Source organism: Haplochromis burtoni, unplaced genomic scaffold (genome assembly GCF_018398535.1).
Source record: "Haplochromis burtoni strain Fernald_Lab_line unplaced genomic scaffold, NCSU_Asbu1 Contig_324, whole genome shotgun sequence".
NCBI classification, from domain to species: Eukaryota; Metazoa; Chordata; class Actinopteri; order Cichliformes; family Cichlidae; genus Haplochromis; species Haplochromis burtoni.
In genome coordinates this window covers 71,189-95,192 of record NW_024582685.1, presented here as the reverse complement: position 1 = coordinate 95,192, position 24,004 = coordinate 71,189, and the positions used below count along the sequence as shown (strand labels likewise).

At 40.3% G+C, this 24,004-nt stretch overlaps 2 protein-coding genes across 4 annotated transcripts; both read left to right on the top strand.

Moving 5' to 3' along the window:
• Nucleotides 1-95: 95 nt before the first annotated feature.
• pgghg (protein-glucosylgalactosylhydroxylysine glucosidase) lies at nt 96-8,651 on the top strand. 2 transcript variants are annotated; one of them, XM_005941672.3, is made up of 14 exons: nt 96-3,383; nt 3,791-4,096; nt 4,178-4,388; nt 4,459-4,894; nt 4,979-5,098; nt 6,279-6,410; nt 6,480-6,591; nt 6,713-6,785; nt 6,881-7,017; nt 7,096-7,229; nt 7,560-7,655; nt 7,734-7,831; nt 7,928-8,151; nt 8,523-8,651. In XM_005941672.3, the coding sequence occupies exons 2-14, from the start codon at nt 3,853-3,855 to the stop codon at nt 8,597-8,599; spliced, it is 2,094 nt and encodes a 697-aa protein (XP_005941734.1). In that variant the 5' UTR covers nt 96-3,383; nt 3,791-3,852; the 3' UTR covers nt 8,600-8,651. The 2 variants fall into 2 exon arrangements, with proteins under 2 accessions (XP_005941734.1, XP_042084385.1); XM_042228451.1 differs by having other exon boundaries at nt 4,459-5,098.
• Nucleotides 8,652-10,708: 2,057 nt separating this feature from the next.
• Nucleotides 10,709-23,729, top strand: LOC102312883 (inner centromere protein). 2 transcript variants are annotated; one of them, XM_005941670.3, is made up of 21 exons: nt 10,709-10,880; nt 13,298-13,443; nt 13,534-13,644; nt 13,735-14,366; nt 14,454-14,508; nt 15,622-15,682; nt 15,763-15,868; nt 15,970-16,006; nt 16,179-16,266; nt 16,358-16,498; nt 16,806-16,823; nt 17,687-17,796; nt 17,873-17,993; nt 18,092-18,199; nt 18,309-18,448; nt 19,183-19,303; nt 20,224-20,322; nt 20,569-20,604; nt 20,827-20,889; nt 20,977-21,133; nt 23,213-23,729. In XM_005941670.3, exons 2-21 carry the CDS (start codon nt 13,307-13,309, stop codon nt 23,383-23,385), a joined length of 2,514 nt encoding a protein of 837 aa, XP_005941732.1. In that variant the 5' UTR covers nt 10,709-10,880; nt 13,298-13,306; the 3' UTR covers nt 23,386-23,729. The 2 variants fall into 2 exon arrangements, with proteins under 2 accessions (XP_005941732.1, XP_005941733.1); XM_005941671.3 differs by lacking the exon at nt 16,806-16,823 and having other exon boundaries at nt 10,710-10,880.
• The last annotated feature ends 275 nt before the right edge of the window (nt 23,730-24,004 follow it).

Below are 24,004 nucleotides of genomic sequence, written 5' to 3'. Positions count from 1 at the left end.
CAAGCTGACTGTCTTATCAGTGTACACAACACTCAGTTCCCAGATGGATTCCTGCCTCTTTTGTAACTCTAGTCATTGAGTGGCTCACTTTTATGTTTTGCGGTCACCTGTTTGTTTGCGTTTAGCTCTGTTTTCCCACACTATACTGTATCATCCATGTGCACGGTGTCTGTTAGTCTGTCTGCTGGTAGCCAGATGTCCTCTGTCACTGGGGGGAAAAAAGAGAGAAACTGAACAGCTGTAACACACCAAGAGGCCTAAAAGAGGAAACAGTCCAACACAGATGTATTTAAAGTATGTTTGTGCTGCTGCATTAATCTGCTTCTGCTCCCAGGTGGACAATACATCAAGAGCTACTTGACATGATAGAAGCTGGTGTCATTACATATGCTGGAGTGCTCAGACATATGGGTGAAGTTGTGCGAGTCCCAGTGTTTCTTTCCCACTTGCAGTAAAGTGTAGTTAACACGAGCCATCCATCTGTTTGTCTCATCTGAGAGTAGAAAGATGGACCACTGTCCTGCAGGCTAGAACCTCTGACAACAAGCTGAGCTCCTAATAAGGAAGGGCAGGCTGGCTGAGGCGCTCTCTCTAAATATCCCTCAGGTCTGAGAAAGAGAGAGGAAGGGAACTGGGGAGGAAGAGGGAAGCGGATGGATTGCAGCCTTATATGGACAAAGCACTGCTTTTCCCAGGGTTTGTGGCTCTGACCCCCGGCATGATGCCAGATGCTGCACGGGCAGCTCCCTGGCGCCACCGAGAGGTGCGAGTAATGCAATGCTGCATGTCAGCTGACGGTCAACAATTGATTTGATTTTTATTTCTATAGTTTGTTTTCTGGACTCGGCAATAAAAATAAATCTGAGACAATGCTTTTGTAATCGGGGAAGTAAAGCCAAGATCAACATCAAATAAAACAGGCAACAGACCAAAATTTTCAGGTTGATTGTTTGGCCATTTTCTCTCAGTAACTGGTTAACTGGATATTTTGGCAGCATACACTTTAAGACCCAAACCGAATTGGCAACAGCTTTATGGTGGCTTCGGTATTCCAAATCTTACTTTGGATTCACTTTTAGTGTGCAAGCGTGACTGACCTGACCCTAACAGACTGACCTGTATACAGAGAATATGTTTCTAACTAAAGATTTTCTCCTGTAAATCAATGAATCCATTGAGTCATCAATTATAAGCACATAAATTTGGGGCTCGCAAAACACACACTGTCTCCAAACCGAATCAGTAGATGTGGCGACACCCTGACTATCAGTCCCAAGATAGTTGAGCTTGTTGAAACACAGCAGACCTCTGGCACATCTTCATCTTTTCCAAGGTGCACACAGAGAATAAATCTGCAGAGATTAAACACTTGTGGCGCAGAGAATAACTTATGGCTCATAAACCTGATGCAGATAAGAAGTTAAAGCTGTTCCTGTGGAACGTGAATGACGCACCAGCACATACTCAAGAGTGCGGAGCAGAAATCTTGAGATGGGCCGTTACATGAGGATACCTGGACAGAACTGAGGGCATCAATCCCGCATCTGCCAGGAGGAATGGGAAGAGCAGATTCAGAGACTTTTAGATTAGAAAAACTCCTTCAGTGGGACCTGTGCAGCACCATGCAGATCAATCGGCATTCACCAAAGAACATCAGAGCCGACAGCTCCAGCATCATCTCCTCTGTTTGTTAAATGACTGCTGATGTCAAAAATCTGAAGTTGTGTGACTTGCCAAATCAAAACGCATCGTTTACCTCTTTATCTGAATCAGTCACGGCAGCAGGGAGGGGCAAATTCACAGGTCTGGACACTGGGTTGACACTACTGGGGATATCTGCAAGAGGTCACCCAGTCCAGAACAATACTGTAGAGTTCTTTCTATGATTTATCTAAGTTGAGCTTTATGATAAAAACTGATGCAGTGACATTTCAACAAATAGGCTTGCCATTAAATAACTGGCACATAATTTGTTTCATGGACATCTATGGCTTTATTTCTTTTTGTATGTAGATTGGATGGGTTGCTACCACATCTGGTAAGAATTTCATGTCCATAGCACCTTTTGAAATATACTTACTTAGGGGAAAAAAAGGTGTTCAATGCGTGTTTGTGCTTGAGTAGGGCGTTTTATTAGAGTGATGTTAGACCCCAAGAAACTAATGTTATATTTCTGCTCATTTATTCCACAAACTGAAACGAAAGTTTTTTTTATGCGTTAGTGAATAAAAGCAAAGTAACAGCAGGATGTGACTCAAGCTGCCCACGTGCTCTGATGTCCTGGTGTCCTCACACGATACAAACGAAACAGGGACACTCATAAAAGTGTTGTCCTAGAGCCAGCGATCAAAAACTTCACAGGATACCTCGTATTTAGCCTTACACTCTATTTGAGGGGTTCAATGTATGTGGCTGGTACTGACAGAGGACTGGCGCTTTTCTAGTCTTACTGTCCAAACAAAGGACTTCAGACTACAAGCTACTTTAAGCACGCATTCATAGAGCCCTACGTTTTATCTACCTTATCTATTTTTCCCACAGCCCACAGGAGGACAGGTGCAGCACTGGAAAGCTTAAAAATGCAATAACGGAAAATACGATGGTGATCTTTATCTTTGGAGCTTTTATTAATTAGTTAATTATAACATAAATATAACTGAAAATGTTGTGTTTAGAAAATCCGAACGAGGACAATGCATCTAAGTCTGACTGCTAAAGCAAAGAGAAAACTTTTAGTGTGACTGTGGAGCTGATGGGAAAATGAGGAGCTTTAATTTGGAGAAAGTGACGTGATGCCTCTGGGGAACAGACCGACAATAAACAGTGTTACTGTGTGGCCTGAAGAGTGTGCTGCTGATTTAATTGGATATATGTACGGATAAGATAGCAGCCATTTGAGCCTGTGACATAACCGGTCTCATTAAACTATCAACATTTAAATAAAGTTTACATTAATGTCTTGCTTTTATGCACAACATGAAAAGTGCACCTGACATCGCCAGTAACACGGAAAGGGCATGCTGTTTTTAACAGAGCATCTGGATTTAATTAACTGACTGACTTTAAACTCCACAGTTAATCCAGCCCATGTTTTACATGAGACCTGAACTAAATCCAGATTTTCTGTGCTGCACGACACAGGTCTCCTCCTACAAACGAGTTAGAGCTACTTCATCAGCAACTTTCGAGTGCACTAGATATGAAATCTCGAACAAATAAAAGCACATAAAGTTTTGGGTTTGTTTTGTTTGTTTTTGTTTTGTTTCGTTTCATGAGTTGAGCCCTAAAGAACAAGCGGTTTGGGATCTCGTCCGGGTCTCGCCTGGACTTTGGTTTTCCTGCATTCTTCTTTGTTACAGAAACAGATGCTTCTTCCTTCTCACGTGAGAATAAAACATTCCCGCTTAATATTAAGTAATGAGTTTAAGGACTTACTGTACGTGTTTGTGCATGCTGCTGGCAGCAGCGACAGCGCTTTAACTTTAATGTGTTTGAAACCATGATTTTACTTGATAAGGGGACATTTTATCTTTATTTGTGTATTTTTGTTTTTGCGTTGCTAAATTTCAACCAGTGTCTGCATGACACATCTTATGGTTATATTTAGGCATGGCTTGTGACACATAAGTGTCAAAGTCTACACTCTGCAAATGGTCTTACTAACGTGAACCTGTGAAAAATAGAGGGTCCAGGTCCACAGAGGAAAAAAGCATTTGAGATCTACAGTCTTATGTTTGCATTATTAATCTTAATGGTTTTTCACTCCAAATCAAACATTTTTATCATTTAGGTGAAAACTTCCTGACTTCTTGGTTTGATTTGAGCCCTTAAAGTGAAGGTAATCTCCTCATCATGTCCTGTGATTCGGACCCTTACATCTTCACCACCGACACCCTCCCTAGTAACCTCCGCTTCCTCCCTCCGCTTGCGAATGGCCACCTGGGCTGGAGGGTGTACAATAATATCATGCACATGGGGGGCGTTTATAACGGGGAGGGCGGGCGCTGCCACAGAGCAGATGTCCCCTGCCCTCTAGCTGTTAAGGTGGAGCTAGAGGAACCTGTCCAACACACCTACAGCCTGGACACCCACAAAGGTAGACTCTCCTGTGCAGGTGTTTTCTCAATGGTGTTGTTGCCGATCTGGTCTCATACTTCTCTCTCCTGTTCTTGTGCAGGCATTTTTATTCACACTCTGAGCTCCGCTAGCGCCACTGCCACACAGTCTTTGTACTCTCACCGACACTATCCCAACCTGATGGTGATGGAGATCCTGCTGGAGCGTCAGGCGACCTCACAGGAGCCTGTCACGGTTAAGCTGGTCAGCTCATTCACACCTCAAAGCAAAGACATCAGGTTTGAGACCGGTCCTGATTACAGAGGAGGCAGGTGAGGCTAACAACATTTTTTTTAGTAAAAGGAAAAACTGTTGCACAATCTAAATCCAGCCCTCTCTCAGCCACATCCAGGGACAGACAACCACAGCTGAGTACCCTGGAGGTTCTTGTCCTACTGTGCACCTCATCTGGACCCCCGTGCCCGTGACTCTGATGCTCCCTGCCGAGCACAGCGAGGCTCGCTGGGGTTTCATCCTGGTTGCAGCCAGCAGTTTAGACTTGGCTGAGGCCAGTTTTGATGAGGGCCTGAATCTGATGGCAACTGGTAGTCTGCGTCCATCTCACGAGAAGGCCTGGCAAGAGCTGTGGCTGCAGAGCAAAGTGGAGGTGACAGGGTCTGAGAGCCTCTGCAAGGCCCTGATTGGCTGCATGTTCTACCTCCTCAGCGCTTTCCCGTCCATACATGACACCTCCAGCTCTTTTGGTGGAGTCAGTCCAGGAGGGCTCTCTAATGGTGGAGAAGGCCAGGACTACTGGGGCCATGTTTTCTGGGACCAAGTGAGGCTAGATTCAGCCAATGGCCATGTGTTGTTGATTCTGTTATATGTTGTGTCACACAATGATTCTTCCTTCCTGTGGCAGGACATCTGGATGTATCCCGGGATAGCCCTTTTTTATCCGAAACTAGCCCGAGCTGTGCTGGAGTACAGGGTGGGGACCATAGATGGTGCTAAAGACAACGCCCAAAAGCAAGGCTACAAGGTATAAGACGATCGGTGGAGTGTTTTTGTTTTTTGTTTCTACTGTTTTTTTTCCTGTTCAACTCTGAAAACAGTACTGGCTACACAGATCAACACACAAACGCACTCATGATGTGGTGGTACATCAGAACACAGTAAAGTAAATAATAAAGTTCTGTTTTGGCTGGGTTTAGCTGTTCAACCATTGTTTAATGTTGGTTAAACAGTCAAGTTATTCGTGTTAATATTAGTTTCCACCAACAGTGGTGATTCCATTTGGTAGATTTACACAGTTTCCACCCAACCAAACTCTCTAAATCTTTGGTTATGGACTAAACAATAACATCCAACATGTTCGTTGTTCAGTTTTAGAGGCTCCCAGGCGGAGGTCTTAAAACACATTCCTGACACAGTGGAATTAATATTCCTGTGCAGATATTCACAATAAAGTCCATTAAGACATTTTTTCAAATGTTGTGCTTTTTTTAATATAGGATGTGACATATTAACCTTCTGAATACTTTCACAGTTACCTGCAAGGATGTTGTATAAGCAATACTACAGGTTGGACATATAATCTGTAATATCAAAACTACTCAGAACCAGAGCAAATCTTAATACTATTAAGAGTTTCTGAGGAATTTCAGGCAAATAACTCAGTGTTAGATTGTAAAAAAAACAACAACAAAAAAAACAAGCAGTGGGTACAACAGTGAGGCAGAAACGACGGATTCAACTGTAAAATCAGATATACTGTAAAAGATAAACAGGACGACTCTGTTGAAACCTGGTATCCTTCCATCACTTACTTGGAAAGAGATTATGATCGTAATAGCTGTTGCGTGTCCTGGTGCATTCACAGTGCCCATATTTAGTGGAAAATCCATGTTCTCTTATAATCCTTTTTTTCTTGCAGTTTGTTTTTGTTTTGTTTAACTGTGTAGCATATTCTGAGAGTAAGAGTAACAACTGGGATATAATAATGAAAATCCTAGAATAAAGATGAACTTGGCATGAGAATACAGCTGCATGAACACCTGAGACCGTAGTGGTTGTAATATTTTCTGTACATCTGCACAGTTAGTATCTGCTGTATGCTATTGTAGAGCCATATATTTGACTCTCTGTAGGTCCGTCTTTACTTTTTAATAATAACAATCAAACAGAGTCTGAGTCTTCTAAAGAAATATGCTGTTTTACAGGGTCTAAAGTTCCCGTGGGAGAGTGCTGTGTCAGGGAGAGAGGTGTGTCCAGAGGACATTTATGGACAACAAGAGATTCACATCAACGGAGATGTCACATTGGCTTTCCAGCACTATCTCTACCTCACCGAGGTATGCTCGTTCACATCCCCACTCACTGTCGCTCCTACCTGGCGTCGTTAATCTAGCTCTTTGCTTTAGGATCTGTCCATGTTCAGAGAGGGACTGGGCAGCGAGGTCATCTATGGTGTGGCTGATTACTGGGTTTCAAGGGTAACCTGGAAGCCCGAGGACCAGAAATATCACCTAGATGGTACTCAACCTCGTCACGCCAAATAAATTCAGTGCATCAGTTACCCGCTTTAATGAAAGGATCTGACTCACACTTTGGTTTATTTTATATTGAACGTTAACTTCATGTTGTTTCCATTCAGGTGTCATGCCACCCGATGAATATTACTACAATGTCAATGACTCTGTGTACACAAACACAGTGGCCAAGCTTGGGTATTTGTATTCAAGATTAAACTTATAACTATAACACCTTATAACTTATGTCTTATCAATACCAGTAATAATGAAAATATCTTATTTGTCTTCAGTCTTCAGTTTGCTGTTGAACTGGCTGAACTCCTTCAGCACCCTGCGCCCAAGGAATGGCAAGCAGTGGCCGAATACATTAAGATACCTTTTGACGAAGAGCATCAGTACCACCCTGAGTACGACGGCTACATTAAAGGTTAATATTTGTTTCTGTTAAGAAAGAACCTTAAATATTCTTAACTTGATGCTAGAATATCCTCTGGGTGACAAACAGGGCATCCCGTGAAGCAGGCGGACACAGTGATGCTGGGATATCCTCTTGGATTGCCGATGTCCCCAGAGGTTAGAAGGAATGACCTTGAAGCATACGAGCCAGTGACAGACCCTCACGGTCCAGCCATGACATGGGTATGAAAGACACAGCATCCTCTATGGTCACATGAAACTGCTGAATGAACTAAATTTGAGGTTTGTTGAATCTGTGTCAACAAGAATTAACCTCCTTGGACCTGACATTCACATATGTGGACATCATATTTTGTCCCAATAGCAGAAAGAAATTAAAAATGCATGCCATGAAAGAGTTTGGGTCTTAGGAGGTTAAAGTAGTTATTAAGACAAAAGAGGATCCAAATCAGTACTTAATGTACTTAATAAGAAGTCTTACTTCTCAGTGTGGTGCAGTGACTGACTTTTGTGTTCATATTTGAATCAAAACTTTTTACTTTCCTTTTTCAGGGGATGTTTGCAATCGGCTGGCTGGAGCTCGGGGAGGCTGAGAAAGCTCAGCTTTTACTTGAAAAGTGCTTCAACAACATCCAGGGCCCGTTCCAGGTACCCTTTGGCTCACACATCCACATAAACACACACCTGACATTTACTGGGTGAAAGATTGATTACCTTTCCTCGCAGGTATGGAGTGAATCATCCGATGGCTCCGGTGCAGTCAACTTTCTCACAGGTATGGGAGGATTTCTGCAAGCTGTGCTGTTTGGCTACACCGGTTTTAGGTTAGTTCTTAATCCAGGAAATAAACACTTCGGTGTGTTCAGTCCACAGTGTGTTCACAGTGATACAAAGCTTCACATACTTGTTTTATATCCTAGAGTTCAGAAGGACTGCCTGGCATTCTCGTCACTGCTTCCCAACGACGTCTGCGAGCTTTGTGTCCGTGGTGTGAACTACCTGGGCAGCCAGATGGACTGGCTGCTGAGGAAGGAAGAAGTCTGTATCATACTGAGGGAACAGGAAGGCAGTCCAGGCAACACTAAGCCCTGTAATTTACAAGTTGTCCTGAAGGCATCAGGAACTAAAATCCCCCTCACACCAGGTAAAGCACAAGTTCAAACATGCAGTTCGAACATGCAGCTCTTCAGAGAAAGTTTTATTCATGAAGATAATTTGATAGTTTCTGTGTTAATAAGAAACAAACACGTCTCACAGTATAGCAAAAAGAAATGATCATTTAACTGTTTATATGGGGACACAATATTGATAGAAGTGAAAAACATATGAATCTCATAATCAGGGAAAAAAACTTCAAGACTGTGATCTTCTCCAGCTTACCTTATCTAGGCTGGAAGTGATGTCAAAAAATACTGTGTGGGGCATGAACTCAAAAGCATAGCCTGCCAGAAAAAGATTTGAAACCGGTGTGCATACCTGAACCTGATCCAAACTTGTATACGTCTATATTTTCAGGGCAGCCGGTAACTTTCCCTCGAGAGCCCGGATACGTTTGCAAACTGATTTCAGCTGCTTCCTGCTGGCCTTTCTGAAACCTGAGCACCGATCCTCCAAAACATTTCACATGCTGACATTTGAAAGCATATTATTTGTTTTTATTATATTTTGCTTGATTTACTAAATGTATGGAATAAAGAAGGGCAGTATTAATTTAAGTCCCCCAGCAGCTACGGATCTGAGCAGGGCAACAAATACTACACTGATGGATTTGTGTAATATTTGTGGACTTTTAAAGTTAATTAAAAAAATACAGAGAAACTTTGAGTCTAAATTACTGAGTTATTGAAGTTTGTGATGTCAAAGGAAATATGATTATCAGAGTTATTATAATTACGTATTTTTATTTAGTGTTTTTGTTTTAGTTTTGAATCTCTTCCTTTCACTTTAGTTCAGAGCAGCTTTGACATTTGAGTTTAATCTTTGTATATTTTTTATATTTTATGTATGCTAATTGTCCTTGATCAAGATGGGACTCACCAGGCACCGCATTGTAACAATATTATCACTTGATTTAACTCATGATATGATACTATAGCAATTTTAAACATTTTGTCATATGCAGAGTATTGCAGTAACATTTACTGTGATTTACCAACTGGAGTATTAGCAGAATACAAGCCGCTGGCAGCCAGTTGAGTCGAGTCCCCTCGAGTTTGTTTGTTAATCAAGACTCAGACATCTGGAGACTGATGGCAACATGTTCGCCATCTGTCTGCATTTATAAATTAGACAGCAATTATTTGCAGACCTTCAGCAATCTGTCTGACAGTGATTGCAGTCAGTCCAACTCAGACTGCAGTTGTTTGCAGGAATGCATAATGTGATCAAATTAAACAAATCACCAGCCATCAATTTCTTTTATAGGTTTAAGGAGGTTGGTGTTTAATTTTCACTCATGTGACCAAGCCAATACCTTGAATTAGGAGATAGACTGGTCAAACTAAGTGTATAAAGTGTAGGATGTTGTTTTGTTTAACTGATTTAATGTAAATTTGCTCTTCCAAGGTTCCTCAGGAGATGTGGTGCGTGAAAAGGGCCCTCCTTTCTGCAGTGTTTGAAGAGTATTTTAATTTATTTGAAGAGATATAGATATTTGGTGTCTTTGTATTGATACATTATCACCGTGTAAAATATTGTGACACTCCCTAGTGTCTCTCTACTTGGGGATAATGAATACTTGCACCATCTCCTTTGACTACATTAAGAAAAGACTAATTTAGGGAGTAAGTTTTAGTGAACTATGTTAATTTGCCTGACACTAAGCACATCCACACTTTTTAATGGTGACTGTTAGATGATTAGAGTTGTAGTTAGATATGCCATGCAAAAAAGCAAAACACTAAACAACTTACAATAATTAAAATGCATTATAGACTTTTATTTATGACTGGAAGGATGAGGGCACAAGAGTATATACACAATGCATTTCTGTTTACTTTGACTTACAGACTACCACGACCTTTGTAAGATTCATGACTTCAAGCATCCTGTAGCTTTGCTTCCTGACAGGAGAAAACTATTTCTGTCTGCAGGGGGGGAAAAATCCAGAGGAAGGTCATCACTGTTTACTTGAAATACAATTGTGTCGTCTTCTTGATTTAGGCACACTAGAGTGCTTGTGTTGTGTGTGCTTGCGACCCTCTACCCTTTAATCGTCAAATCCCTTGTGGTAAACTATTATATAATCCAACACCATCTAGAGTCTTAGGTTTTTCTGATAATGAGCACATCCACACTTTCCATCCAGATGTTTACTAATAAGAGCCAGCCGAACTCTAAACCCACAGTTTCCAAGCGTGATTTTAAATAATAAAAAGAAAAAAGAACGAAACAAAGAATAAAATACATTTCTCTAAACTGGTCCACTTTGGTTATATTGCACTGTCATTCCTGCATGTTTGAGTGCTGGAGGGGCGGACCACGACAGATCTCCGATTGGTCCATTTAAATCTGGGCAGCGCAGTAACTCCGCCTTGAACGTCTGCTCGGGTTCGCACGATTTGAGTTCTCGTGTCACGAATTTCGGCACTCCGCCTCATCCCCAGCTATTCTGACCGGGGTGAGCTCCGCCCATCCAAATATTCCAATCCACAAATCGAACGCCTCCCGGGGACACAGCGCTTCATGATTGGCTGGAGAGGTTTGAACAAGTTATAAACGGTTTCAGCGGGACAGTTTGTAGGGTCGCTGTTGTCTTCTTGGGTATTCATTAAAGTGGGAAGCTCCTCGTTTTAGCAAATTTGTCTTTTACGCAAGTATACAATTGATGTAGCTTTTTAAAAGAACGAGCCGTCAGAAAAGTGAACATCAAAGGTAAATATTTTGACATTATAGACAATGTTAGCTAAGGTCATCAACGTTAGCTGGCAAACGTGGTACTTTTAGGACACGGCAGAGCAGCTATCAGTAAAACGCGATAAAGATGTGTTATATTATGCGGATGTGTCTTAAAATTACTGTTGCAACAGTCTTACAGTAGTATTTAAAATAATATGCGTGCACTGTCTTAAGTGTCTTGTGTTAGCTAACCTAGCTTGTTCATTTGAAAACGTTGGGCAATGTTAATTTTGTTCGCTTCAATACATTATTCAGTGCTTTTGGAATATTTAGCTCATGTAATGATGCTATTTTTATGGTATCTCAACATGCCAGGTTTGCAATAAGATATTAAAAACAAATCTCTTGGTCGACAACACTGTTAAATACCCACCGACCTTAATTGTCATATAGTGTAGTCGCGGAAGTGGAAAACTGCACTGTTCAAGTTTAGTATACGTTATCAGGAAATCCCACACATTAGTTAGTCTAATATTACTTGTATTCTTTGCACAGCTGTCCAAAGGTTAAAGTCTTATTGTAAAACGTTTTATTCTATAAAACAGTTTTTAACAGGAACGATAGATGGATAGATGGATAGATATTGGTTATTGAGATGAAAAAATGGTTAGTGCGTTAATCCTTTTAAAGGAACTCCGGGGTTTCTTTTTAAGCACATTTGGTTCGGTTATTACCCGTGTAATACTTACATTCAGTGGCCACTTTGTTAGGTACATCTTGCTAGTACTGGGATGGACCCACGTTTGCCCCCAGAGCTGCCTTAATTTTTTTTTATATAGCATAGATTTAACAAGATGCTGTAAACATTGCTGAGAGAGCTTGGTCCACACTGACTTCAAAGCATAACACAGGTGCTGCAGATCCATGATGTGAATTTCCTCTTCAGCAACATCACTAAGATGCTCTACAGGTTTGAGATCTGTTGCTTGTTTGGCCGTTTGAGTGCAGTGAACTCACTGTCATGTGCAAGAAACAAGTTTAAGATGAATTTAGCTTTGTGACCACTGTCAGAAGAGGAGTACACTGTGACCTTAAAAGCATGGAAATTGTAAGCAACTGGTAACGGGGTGAAGTGTGGCGAGAAAATATCCCCCATATCCTCACCAGCCTGAACCATCAATGGATTTGTGCTTCCAAGTTGTTTTCACAAGATTCTGACTGTATCATCCAAATGTTGCAGCAGAAATTGTTGACTCATCTGATCAGGCAATGGTTTTCCAGTCTTCTTTTGTCCACTTGTGGTGATCCAGTGGAAAGTGTCACCTCTGTTTCCTCTTTGTAACTGACAGGAATGGCCCCCTGTAGTCTTCTGATGTTGTACGGCATCTGCTTTAACACTGAATGAGTTGGGCATTGAGAAAATTTTTTTTTTCCCCATGTCGTAATTGTAATGAGTGTTTATTTGAGTTACCTTTGCCTTCCCATCACCTTGAACCAGTCTGGCTAGCCTCTTCTAACCTCTGGCATCAACAAGGCATTGTCACCTAGAGACCTGCCACTCACTAGATAATTTTTCTTTTTCAGGCTATTCTGTTCTTCTTTCTATGTTAGGAGATCTCAGTAGATCTGCAGTTTATTGAAATACTCAGACCAGCCATTTTTCACCAATTGACATTTATTATAATATTGGTGCATTTTATTTATTGGTGTGTCATATAAAGGAATTAAATATGTCGTCCTAAAACTGATTTTAAAAAAATCAAAACAAAAGCACTACAAACAAGAACAAAGAAAAGAAATGCAAAAAATATTGAGACAATGAGAAGGATTTAAAAAAACAAAACATTGCTGCATATGAAACATTTTCAATAAGCTATTTTGAAAAGGACATTTCAAACGCTGATGGTGCCCCATTCAATGAACTAAGTAGATTCCCCAGCTACATTAGGGCTTCATAAGTCCTTGAATAAGGTGATTTAATGCTTTAAAAGGTATGGGTAAAATTTTAAGATTAGTAATTATTTTCTCAGCTAAACTGTAGCTGTTGCTCCGTGTGGGGCTGCTTGAAACTAAGGTGACTCTTAACAGCTGATCCATAAGCTTGGAGAGGGGAGAAGGGGCTCCACTGCAAGGGGGAAAAGAAAGCAAGATCATAGCAAAAAGGTTTTCAATTTTCCCCCAGTTCAAAACTGGTGTTTGGGGGGTGACTGTACATAAGCATGATTTGGAAAAATTGCATTTTCCTCTCTTTGATAATGTACTGAAGCTTCAGTACATTACATTTTCCCCCCATATCAATTTAACCTCACTTAAAAAAAAAAAAAGACATATTTTTAGGAGAGCCCTGCTGATTTTGGCACTAAAAAAAGATAAAAATGAGTCTTTTTATACCCCTGTAAATTGGATCTTAACTATTCTTGTGATCTCAGAACTGTCGGCTTTTTGTGCCTCAGGTCGTCACCATGAACCCTGTACTAGCAGTGCGATCCCTCACGCAGATGTTAGGTGGCAAAGCACAAGACATCATCGATGAAATCGATAATGTCCACATGGTTTGGCTTGAGGAGATACAACAAGAAGCCAATCGCATGTTCTCAAGGTAGGCTATAAATATGTTCTTCTATGTAGCTCTACTCGATAGATGTGTTTAATTTTTCTCTAATGGAGTGCTTTCTTTTCTTTGTTTCAGAGATTTTAATGCTGAACCAGAGTTGATGCCAAAAACGCCGTCACAGAAGAAAAACAGTCGCAGGAAGCGTGTGTCTTTGGGTCGCCAAGAAGAAAATCAGGGAAAGCAAAGGTTTGTTTTATCAGTTCCTGTTTTTAGTGAAGGCAGTCTGAAGCGTGCTGTACCTTTTTTGTAACTCATACGTTATCCTTTCCTGCTTAGATACTCAAAGGGAAGGCGCAGTAACCTTCGTGGCTCTTCTGTTAAATCACTGCAATTCACTGCTAAAGAGGATCCCATTTCTGAGGTCTCCACCTCTGACACCAGCAGTACTGGACCGTTCAAACGCACCACTCGCAGAAACAAACAGACAAAGCCTGAGGTGGTAGATGATGAGAGCCAGTCACCTCATGACAGCGATAAAGCTGAAGAAGTGCAAAACAAAACGCAGATGCTGGAGGAGGAGGAGGAGGTGGTGGTGGTTGAAAATAAGGAGGTGAATGATGCTAAAGTCAAACCAGATGACACAGTTGGCAACGCCACACCTCCTGAGTCTCTTAAGAGTCCCTTACCTGAAGCCGTTGTCAGCATCTCTCATGCAGACCGCTTGTCTGCTGAGCTTGCAAAGGAGCCTGAGCCCTCTCCTGGCCGTACAGCTGCTAAGATTGCAATAGCTGAATCTGCTCAAACCTCAAGGCGAAGCTCTGTGCAGTGCTCCCTGAAGCTACGTCACTCTCTGGCTGGCCTGCGGCACAGTATGACTCAGGAATCTGTCCGCCGTGCCTCGCGCCGCTCCATGCTTAAGAGGAAAGCTACTCGTGCGGGTAACTCCACATGTAGCACCAAAGTTAGTGGTAAGAAAAGGACTAGTTTGCTTATAATTACTTAATTTCCCAATTATTAAAGGGCTGTTTGAAATGTTTGACTTTTTATTATTGTAGATGACTCTTGCGTGGAGGAGGATGAGGAGGAAATGGAGAGGGAAAACCAGGAAGTGTGAGTGTTATTTTAAAAAAAGGATATGGGAATCTTAATGATATGGTTTTGTAACGGAGCTTTAAAAAAAAAAAAGTTCTGAATGGTCTTCTTGAATCTACTGATCCTTAAACTAAATCTTTACCCAAAGCCAATAAGCACAAAACCTAGGAGTGATGTTGGATTTAGCTTTAGGGCTCATGCAGCTGAGGGTGGTAGACATCTCATTGTCATGTTCTGTGATCAACAGATGCCTTCATGAATGTAAATACACAAAGTTGGTACAAGATGCAAACTACAAATTATGCTCAAGAACAGGAAGCCCACATTAGACTTTGCCAGAAATCATCTAAATGAGCTGGCTCAGGTCTGGAAAGAAATTCTTTGTACAAGTGGAAACAAGATAAACTTGTACCAGAATGATGAGAAGTAGAAAGTATGGAGAAAGAGGGAAACCAAACTGAAGCTTACCACATTATCTGTCAGACATGGTGGAGGTAGTGTTATCTCATGGGCCTAATGTCTGCCAGTGGAACCAGGTCATTTTTTGATGTGTTTATTGATGAAGTAGCAGGATGAACTGTGATGTGTACAGGGCTGTGCTCAGACTCAGCCTAATGCTGCAAAACTAAAAGTGAAAACTAAAAAGCTGTAATTCCCGAGCAGTTAAAGTAAAATCTTTGTTAAACCCCCTGCATTAAAGCTGAAAGTCTGCACTTCAATGACATCTTATTTGTTTTTAAAAATCCACTGTGGTTGTGTACAGAGCCAGAACAACAAGAAGTGCCATTTTCCAAATACTCATGATCTAACTGTATTACTTTAAAAATAGTCTTAAAATGTGACCTTTTCTGTCTCTGAGGCACTCTAAGAAACCGATGCACACTTTTACATCTAGCAGACTTGACTACTCTAGTCTGTCTGGTCTACATGAAAACTTAGCTGCTTGATGTCTTATTAGATCCAGAATAAAAACAACACATTTAACCCATATTAAAGTCCCTGCTCTGGATGAATGTCAGCTTCCATTTTGGCTTTAAAATCCTTTATTTAAAAACACTTCACGGTCTGCTTCACTCCAACTTGCACGAACAGTGCTAATAAAGTGTGATGTTTGTTTATTCGCTCCTATAGGCTGTCAGACGCTGTATCTGTGGATAATGCTGGACCTCCGAAATCTCAGCGAACTCCAGAGGTATGTACATAGAGCCTTTTAATAATCAAAGCAGTAACTTTGAAGTAGCGTTGTGTTAATGATCAACATTTGATAACCAGGGTGTACAACAGTCTCTCGTGCGCATCACTCGTTCCGTGGCTGCAAACTCACCCAAACTGGCGCCCCCATCATTGTTTATCAGTGAGATGACTCCTAACCGAGCAAGTATGGAAACTATTAACAAATACAATATTTATTTATTTTTTTAAGTCTAAATGTCATTTCATTTGAGACTTATTTGCACTGAAAACATTGTTTTCTTTCAGTTGTCACTGAGAAGCTGAATTTGCTGCCAGTTCGGAGGTGGGTGCTATATGACTGCTGTGATAAAGAGCACATTTACAGGAAAAACTAAATGAATTGTATTTTTATTTATTTATTTCTACCTGTGTTGTGTGGGGGGTTTTTTTTGTTTGTTTTTTATTAATTAATTAATTAATTAAAAAAAAAAAAATTTTAAATTTTTTTTTTAAAGGTCAAGTCGCAGCACTAAGCGTAAAGCACCTGATACTATAGATGAAAGTCCGACAAAGAGGTGCTCTCCTCCCAAGAAAAGTCAAAGTGTAAGAAGCTCTTAATATGGTTGATGGACATTTTCATGTTTTAAGTGGATTTCTTAAGGTTTGACACTTTCTGTTTGCTCTGGATGAACAGGCAATCAAACCCCACATGAAGTCTTTTCTGCACACAGTCCAAAAGAATCAGATGCTGATGATGACTCCGAATTCAGTCGGCCGGACCGCAGTGATCAAGTCCTTCATCAAACACAACACTCCTCTGAGGATTGATCCTAAGGTAAGCTTCACACGCTGCGAGGTAGCATTATTTAATATGTACCAGCTTCTCTCCACATGCTCGGTATGTCAGTGTTGCAGTGAATTTAAAGTTGCATTCAGTCACTTTTAATCGGACTAATGTGAAAAGGTCCTTTCATCAGTGAGCATCCCATAAACCTAAATCTTGTATGTATTTGAGAAACTTATGGGAGCTTAACATGTGGGGGGACAAAAACAAAACGCACTTCATAAATGTTGTGGGTCATATTTGTGGTCTGGTATGAATTATGCAGACCTTATTTGGATGTGCTTTCTCCTCTCCTCAGTTCAACACTAGCATAGTGGTAAGTGTAATGTCAAACATCGAAGCACTTTGTTTTTGGGCATTGCTGGTGTTTAATATTCCCATTGTGTGACTTGATTAAACTTGTACTCATTTAGCACTTTCCCCATCCAAGCCTCTTTCCCACTGGCATGACATTTGGGTGTTTTAAATAAAAAGTCAAGTACTAAATGTAAAGGTGGCCTCTGTGCTGCACTTTTTATGGGCATGAGATCGACCTGCATGTAAACAACCTAAAGCTTATCAAATGCATTTGTTTCACAGCGGCCGTGTGTGGAAGGGGCTGCTCTGTAAACATTTCATCAGCCTGATCTCACGGGTCACTAATGGTCTTTGTTTGTCATGTTGTAAGCTAACAGAAATCAAATCACTTTAAATAGCTTTGGTAATCTCAGTGTTGTCTTTGAGACATTATTTCATCATAAAGTAGAAATCCATCTTAACCTAAGCTTTTTATTTATTTTCTTTTGAATGTGATTGACCTGTTTGTGGATTAAGATAAAACTGGGGAAGTATATCGCACAGTTACTTTTGGGATTTGTACAGTGCTGTGTTTGTGCACTTGGTGGTTTTTCCCTCATGGCCTTCTTAATGCATAGTTTCCTTATTTTAATCTGCACATTTGATTTAACTGAACCTTTTAGAGACCATGAAACTGGCATTTTGGATGGATTTTTGCTTTATTTCTGTAGGGGGCTTTCTCCCCCCCCCCCCCCCTTTTTTTTTTTTTTTTTTTTTTTTTCATTTTATGATTGTTTGCCACCTTTTCACCTTACAGCATCTTGATCATATTTCTTTGTGACAGGATGAGGTTTTTATTTGAAAATCTACTTAATTTGTAACCTCTTTGTTCTATATTCTCAGACAAAAGAGCGCAACAAACTTGAAGCACTTAAAAAGAAGCAGGAGCAAGAGGAGGAAAGGATGAGGAAAATGGAAGAGGATAAGAAGAGGAAACAGGAGGAACTTAAAAGGTTAACCATGCACATATTTCAGAATCAAAGGCACAACTTAAATTTCTTTTAATTAACTTCTAACATCGTCTTTTAGGAAGAGGGACGAGAGGTTAAGAAGAGTCTTTGAGGCCAAAGTAAAAGAGGAGCAGAGGGAGGAAGAGAAGAAGAAGAAGATTGAGCAAAAAATGGCTCAGCTTGATGAGAAAAATGATAAGGTATGCAACAGCTCTGTTGGGCCTGAATCTGTATATTCCGCTTTAAAAGAAACCAACTCACATTTGCTCGGTCTTTCCCATTCTACACATTCATGCAGCGCGTGGCGGAGGAGAAGGCCAAGAAGAAAGCGGCCCTGAAGCGTCAAGAGGAGCTAGAACAGAAGAGGAAAATGGAAGAGGAGGCCAGAAAGAAGAAGATTCAGCAGGTTATTTGCTTTTTGTGGAGTATTGGCACTACAGCTCTTGTGCAGAGGGTTAAAGGCACTATATTTTCTTATACTGCATGCATGTTTGTTTGTTTGTTTGTTAAATCAGGAGGAAGAAAAGCGACAGCAAGAGTTGCTGGCCAAGAAGAAAGCTGAGGAAGAGGCTCGTAAAGCTCTCGAGCTGAAGAGAGAGCAAGAACACGAGAGGGAAAGGGAGCTGGAGAGGGAACGGCAAGCTGCTGCGGAAAGGTCATATGATGATTTCAATACTTCTCACAGTATACAGGAATGCAGAAGAATAATATGTGGTCCTGATTAAACAAAAGCATATATTAGTACTGTTAGGTTTTGATTGGCTTTTCTAAGAATCCACTAACTGTAACGGTTTTTTCCTCTTAAACTGAAAATGTATCCCCAAAAAAAGAAAGGACCGGGGTCTTTTCTCTTGTTTGGCTATACAACCAGTCTGCTCCATATTATAAATGACCCCGCTGCCAATTTAAGGACACCTGTTACTTGGGCTTATCAGATAAAATATATCCACAGTTGTTAACATTAACAGTCACCGTTACAAATATAACTCCAGATGTTTAGCTTAAAAGGCTATTGTTAACTTTAGTGCTAAGAGCTGTGGTGGCTCTGATATCATCCTGCTGCACTGGAAACTTTTTGCTCTGCGAAGTAGGACTTAAACAATGTGAATTTCAAATGATTAATAAATTTCTCACTTTCCAAACATCCATAAATTGTCCTTTATTACTCTCTGTCCCTCACAGATGGAAACCGTTAACAGGAAACTGTGATCAGTGATGTGGAGGAGTAGTGTATATACAAAACACCATACCTAACATACCTAAAGTGTTAATTACCTGAAATGACAAACAAAAAAGATTGTTAAAGCCTGTAAGAAAAGGATGCGATTTCACTCCAGGTTTTGTTTTTGGATTTTGTTTTTAAAGTTGATGTGATGTTTGTGCTTGCAGACAGCGAGTGGAGAAAGAAAAAGCTCTTGCTCTGCAGCGTGAAGTTGAGAGAGCAGCGAGAGAGAAAGAGATGAGGGAACTCGAGGAGAAAAGGAAGGCACTCGAGGAAAAAAGAAAACTGGTAAGAAACGGAATTTCAAACAAAACTTGATGTTTGAGCACTCGCAATAGTTACTCCTAATAAGAGAAATAAAAAGTGAGTGGAATTCCCCCATGTTTGGGCTTGATATTTAAAAACAAAAAATAGAACTTGATTCAGATGATTAGGAAACATGGATGTGAATACCCTGAAATTAAAGATGTGAGTCTGTGCGTTGTTGTTGTTGTTGTTGTTGTTATTGTTATTATTATTATTATTATTATTATTATTATTATTATTATATTAGCAGCATTATTAAATAAAAGGACTAGATGTTACAATCCCTGATGATGCATATTACAAGCACCATTTTAATTGGCCCAAACTATAAGGTATTGGTCCTAATGTGAACCTGTGGTGGTGTTTGTTTTTTCTCTGTGGTGTATGTACCAATATGTGTTATTGCTGGGTGCTTTCCCAGCAAAGCAATGTGATGCAGCATCACAGTTCACTTGTCAGTGGCTTCAGTATTTCAGCTCATTTTTGTATGTGGCAGAGAAAATTACTTCAGGTACTTTCAATTTAGCAGAGCAAAGGAAATCAGATTTACTTCAATGTTTAGTCCTAAAGTACTGAATGGTGAAAGTGCACACACATAATCAGTGTGGCAGAAACATGCAAGTCTGTGGCTTTCTTGCATTTGATGTCATGGTCAGTGAGGTATGTAAAGACTGCAGCAGGTTCTCCACTGTCTATGCTAGAGCTTCTCGTTCACGGTGTTTGATGGGGATCCACTTCAGCAGATGTTAATTAGCAGGACTCTTTCAGAAAATGACTCGGAAAGTTTTCTCTTCTCATAAAAACTCAACACGTGGTAATCTCATTAACTTAATGTATGAGGACGTCTGTCAGCAGCTGTTTGTGACTGCAGCTGCTCAGCTGTCTGGTTTTTCTTCTACTAGGAGGAGCAGCAAAGGCTGGCAGCAAAAGAGAAAGCTGCTAAAGAGCTGGAAGCTGCTAAGCAGAGGGACGCTGCTGCTCAAGAGGCTGCTAAAACACAGGTACAGCAAAACCTTCAGTTCATCGAGACATCTTAACATAGGTACAAACTGGGGAGCAAACCCAAACTACAGAAACATTTCCTGTGTTTCTATGCGTTCTGTTATTTGAGATCATATAGTCAACAAAAATATTTCAAATGAAACCGCTTTTAAGGGTTTGTTTTTTTTTTTTTTTGTGTTGTTGTTGTTGTTGTTTTTTCCCTAAACCTTATTAAATTTCCTTCTCCCTCTCCCCATGCAATACAGACTGCTGCTAACCTAAATGTGACTGTGGATATTGAGGTAATAACAATAGATATTATACTTTTTACATTAGATTATATTCATTATACCATGTCTCTTCATCTGAAGCCTTAATAAGCATGTGAAAATGATTACGTGTGTGTCCATGACAAAGGTAATAGATTAGCATTTAATTTAGTTTCTCAGTAGCAAACATTTATAATAAATGTTTCAAAGGGTGTAAATTAACGTGTAATTTCCCAATTTTCTTGAACTGTTCAGCGCTCAGTAATGAGCACACCTGTAGGAAAAGGTGGTGATCTCAACGTGACTGTTGATATTGAGGTATGTGATTGTTTTTATGTATTTTTAACACACGTATATTTATTCTAAACAAAGACTAAATAATTTTTTTCCCTCCTCTTTCTGCAGCACTCCTCGCCACAGTCATATGCTATCACGCCAAAGGGTGGAGATAAACCTTTGATTTTGTCCAAAAATTCAGAAGACTATGGGATGGACCAAAACAGTGATGACTCTACTGATGACGAGTCTGCACCAAGGAAGCCTATTCCATCCTGGGCAGAAGGTATTTAATGATCTCTTAACTCTTCAGTATACCTGAAGTGCTTATGTGTTACACGTTAATCCAGCTCAGTTATAATTGATTGTCTCAAATTGTTACGGTGGATTCATACTAAGCTCAAAATTCACCATGGAGTCCTACTACTGCTACTACACAGCTCCAGTCAAAGAAATATTGTAACCTCCATTAACTCGAACTCGAACTCTCCTCTATCTGGGTCACCAAGCCTGAATTTGTGTTTGCATCAAGAAGACGGAGAGGATTTTTTATTTTTTTTCTTTTCCCCTTCCCTCCTTCCCCCACCATGTCTGGCGTTTGGGGTTTTCTTTCTTCCCCCCCCTAAATTTAGGGAATTGCTGGTGAACGGAAATGGCCCAGCACCATGATGGTTTTTTTAAGACCCTGCTTTGAAAATCTGAGACAAGTTGAGGTGCCCGAGATTCACAGAATTTAGAAAGGCACTATTTTGTGATGTATATCAGGGCTCTAGAGTCGCAAATGCGACCAAATTTTTCAGTGGTGCGACTAAAAAAATAAAATAAAATAAAAAAATTTTGGTTGCACCTGTGCGACCAACTGTTCGGGTAGCAAAAAAAAAAAAAAAATTCTGCAACCTTCCCTGTGGTCAGCAACAGACACACATTATGCCCCTATCGTGGACTAAACCAATCAGAGATGGTAAGGGGCGGGACCTCTCTGATTGGCCGTGGTCCAGTTGAAAGTGCAGGTGGAAGAGAGAGGTGAGTAGCTTGAATAAAGCGATATCGATTCATTAAATCCTGAATCGACTTTTAAATATAACTGTGTTTTGCCAGAAAAACAATTTCAACAACAACCAAACCAATCCAGGTACACGGATTCCACACAAAGACGTAACACAGACCCGACGCGCACACACAATCTCTGTTTAATGTATTATTCATTCGCTTATTACCCACCAGTCTACCGTTGTTTACGGCGCTGTCGGCCACTGTCTAATTTCTGTTGTTCAATACTGAAGTAATTTAAACTTTATATGCAGAATATTGTAGAATATTTTTAAGGTTATCTGCTATAAAAAGCCAGAGCAGGAAAATCTCCATGTTTTTCTGTGTTTTATTCTCAGTTACTTTCACACAAAGGCATCTGCTGTGATGTTAATAATTCTGATGAAGTCTCACATGTATCAGTACCGATAAATGATCAGAATTATAATATTTCTGACTGTCTGAGGCTAAGTTGAATCGAATCGGGACTTTGAAAACCAGAATCGAATGGATTATAGAAATCAGTGATGATACCCAGCCCTAGTGAGCAACCTAGGCCTGACAGAAGTGGATGTAGCTGTGGGTAATGAGAAAAGAACTATTGATAACTTTTTCGTTAAGTTAAGGCCTGATCCGTCTGAAATTCATAGCCAGTGCTCTGACACGGTGTCATCAATTTTTGAATGCTGAAAAAAGTGTATCCAGAAAAACACATTATATTATATAAATTATTATAAAATTTGTGTGCGGGGATATGAGATTTTGGCCATACCTGCACATGTGCAATGTGAACATTTACAGTGGTTAAGATTGTATAGTTTGGCCACCAGGGGGCACTCTGTAACTTCCACGTTTGCATGCGTTCTGCACCCTGAAAAGCCAGCTGGTCCAAGCATTTCATTCCCAGTTGGGCAGAGCACAAACGAATAAATACTAACCACAAAAACAAAACAAAAAAAACCCAAACTTATTTGTTGAGCAAACAAATAAGAGGAAGAAGTCTCTTCAATAGGGAGAGGCAGAAATCTGCTGAGATCTGTTGGACAACTGATTACTTGATCACAAATATAACTTCATTTCCTGACTGAACTTGAAATGGCTCCCTTGATATTAGCACACTTTAACTTGGGATGAAGAATCCTAGGTATGACACTACAGGAAACTTGAACCATGATAAGATATTTCAGACATTTGTATCACAGTTCTGGTCTCTACGTCACAATTTTACACCCCTACCAAACTGAGCTAAACCCACATGTGTTTGTGGATATTGCATGCTATTTAAAGCCCCTAAACAGACCTGTTTGTGTTCTCTCTCTCTCTCTCTCTCTTCCAGGTCCCAATCTGCAGCAGATAATAATGAAGCAATACTTCAACCCTCCTGATTTGGACTCTTTCTTTGGAGCAATCGAGTCACCACGACTAGAAAACATCTTTTACAAGAGCAAGCCCAGATATTTTAAACGTACCAGCTCTGCAGTGTGGCACTCGCCTCCAGCTGGAAAGTAACATCTGTACACTCTTACAGATGTATAAACTGCTGTATAGTTAAAATTCTGAAAATCTGTTTCAAATAAAGTAATTTGTTTTGTTTTTCTGAATGTTCTTTTTAAATGTATGTTTGTGTTTCACATCTTTGTCTCGGTAGGTTTTTGTATCTGTGGTTTGTTTAGCTTTTAGAGATGTAATTGTTTTGTTTTGGCTTGTAAATTAAAAGCAGGTTAACTGAATAACAACGGTGATGGTTGATTTTGCTGGACAGCAAAGCAGAATCTCTTTTATAATATTTATGGTTGTTTTCTTCAATCTGGTATGTCAAACTTTCTCTATTAAAGGTATGTGCTGTAAAAGGATTTTGTCACTCAGCAGTTGTCATGACTTTTAGTTCAAAATGCAGCACTGTGTTGAAAGCTGGTTGTAAAGCTTAAAGCTCAGAGAAATCCTCTGCTAAGAAGTCTGCTGTGTGTTCCAGAACAGCTACTTAATAGTTTTGGCACCACGGCTGGGGAAAATTTTAAATTTGGTGCGTTTCAGGGGGTTGGGAAGCGTATCTGTAACCGGAAGGTCGCCAGTTCGATCGATTCCTGGGCTCTCTGTCCTTGTCGTTGTGTCCTTGGGCAAGACACTT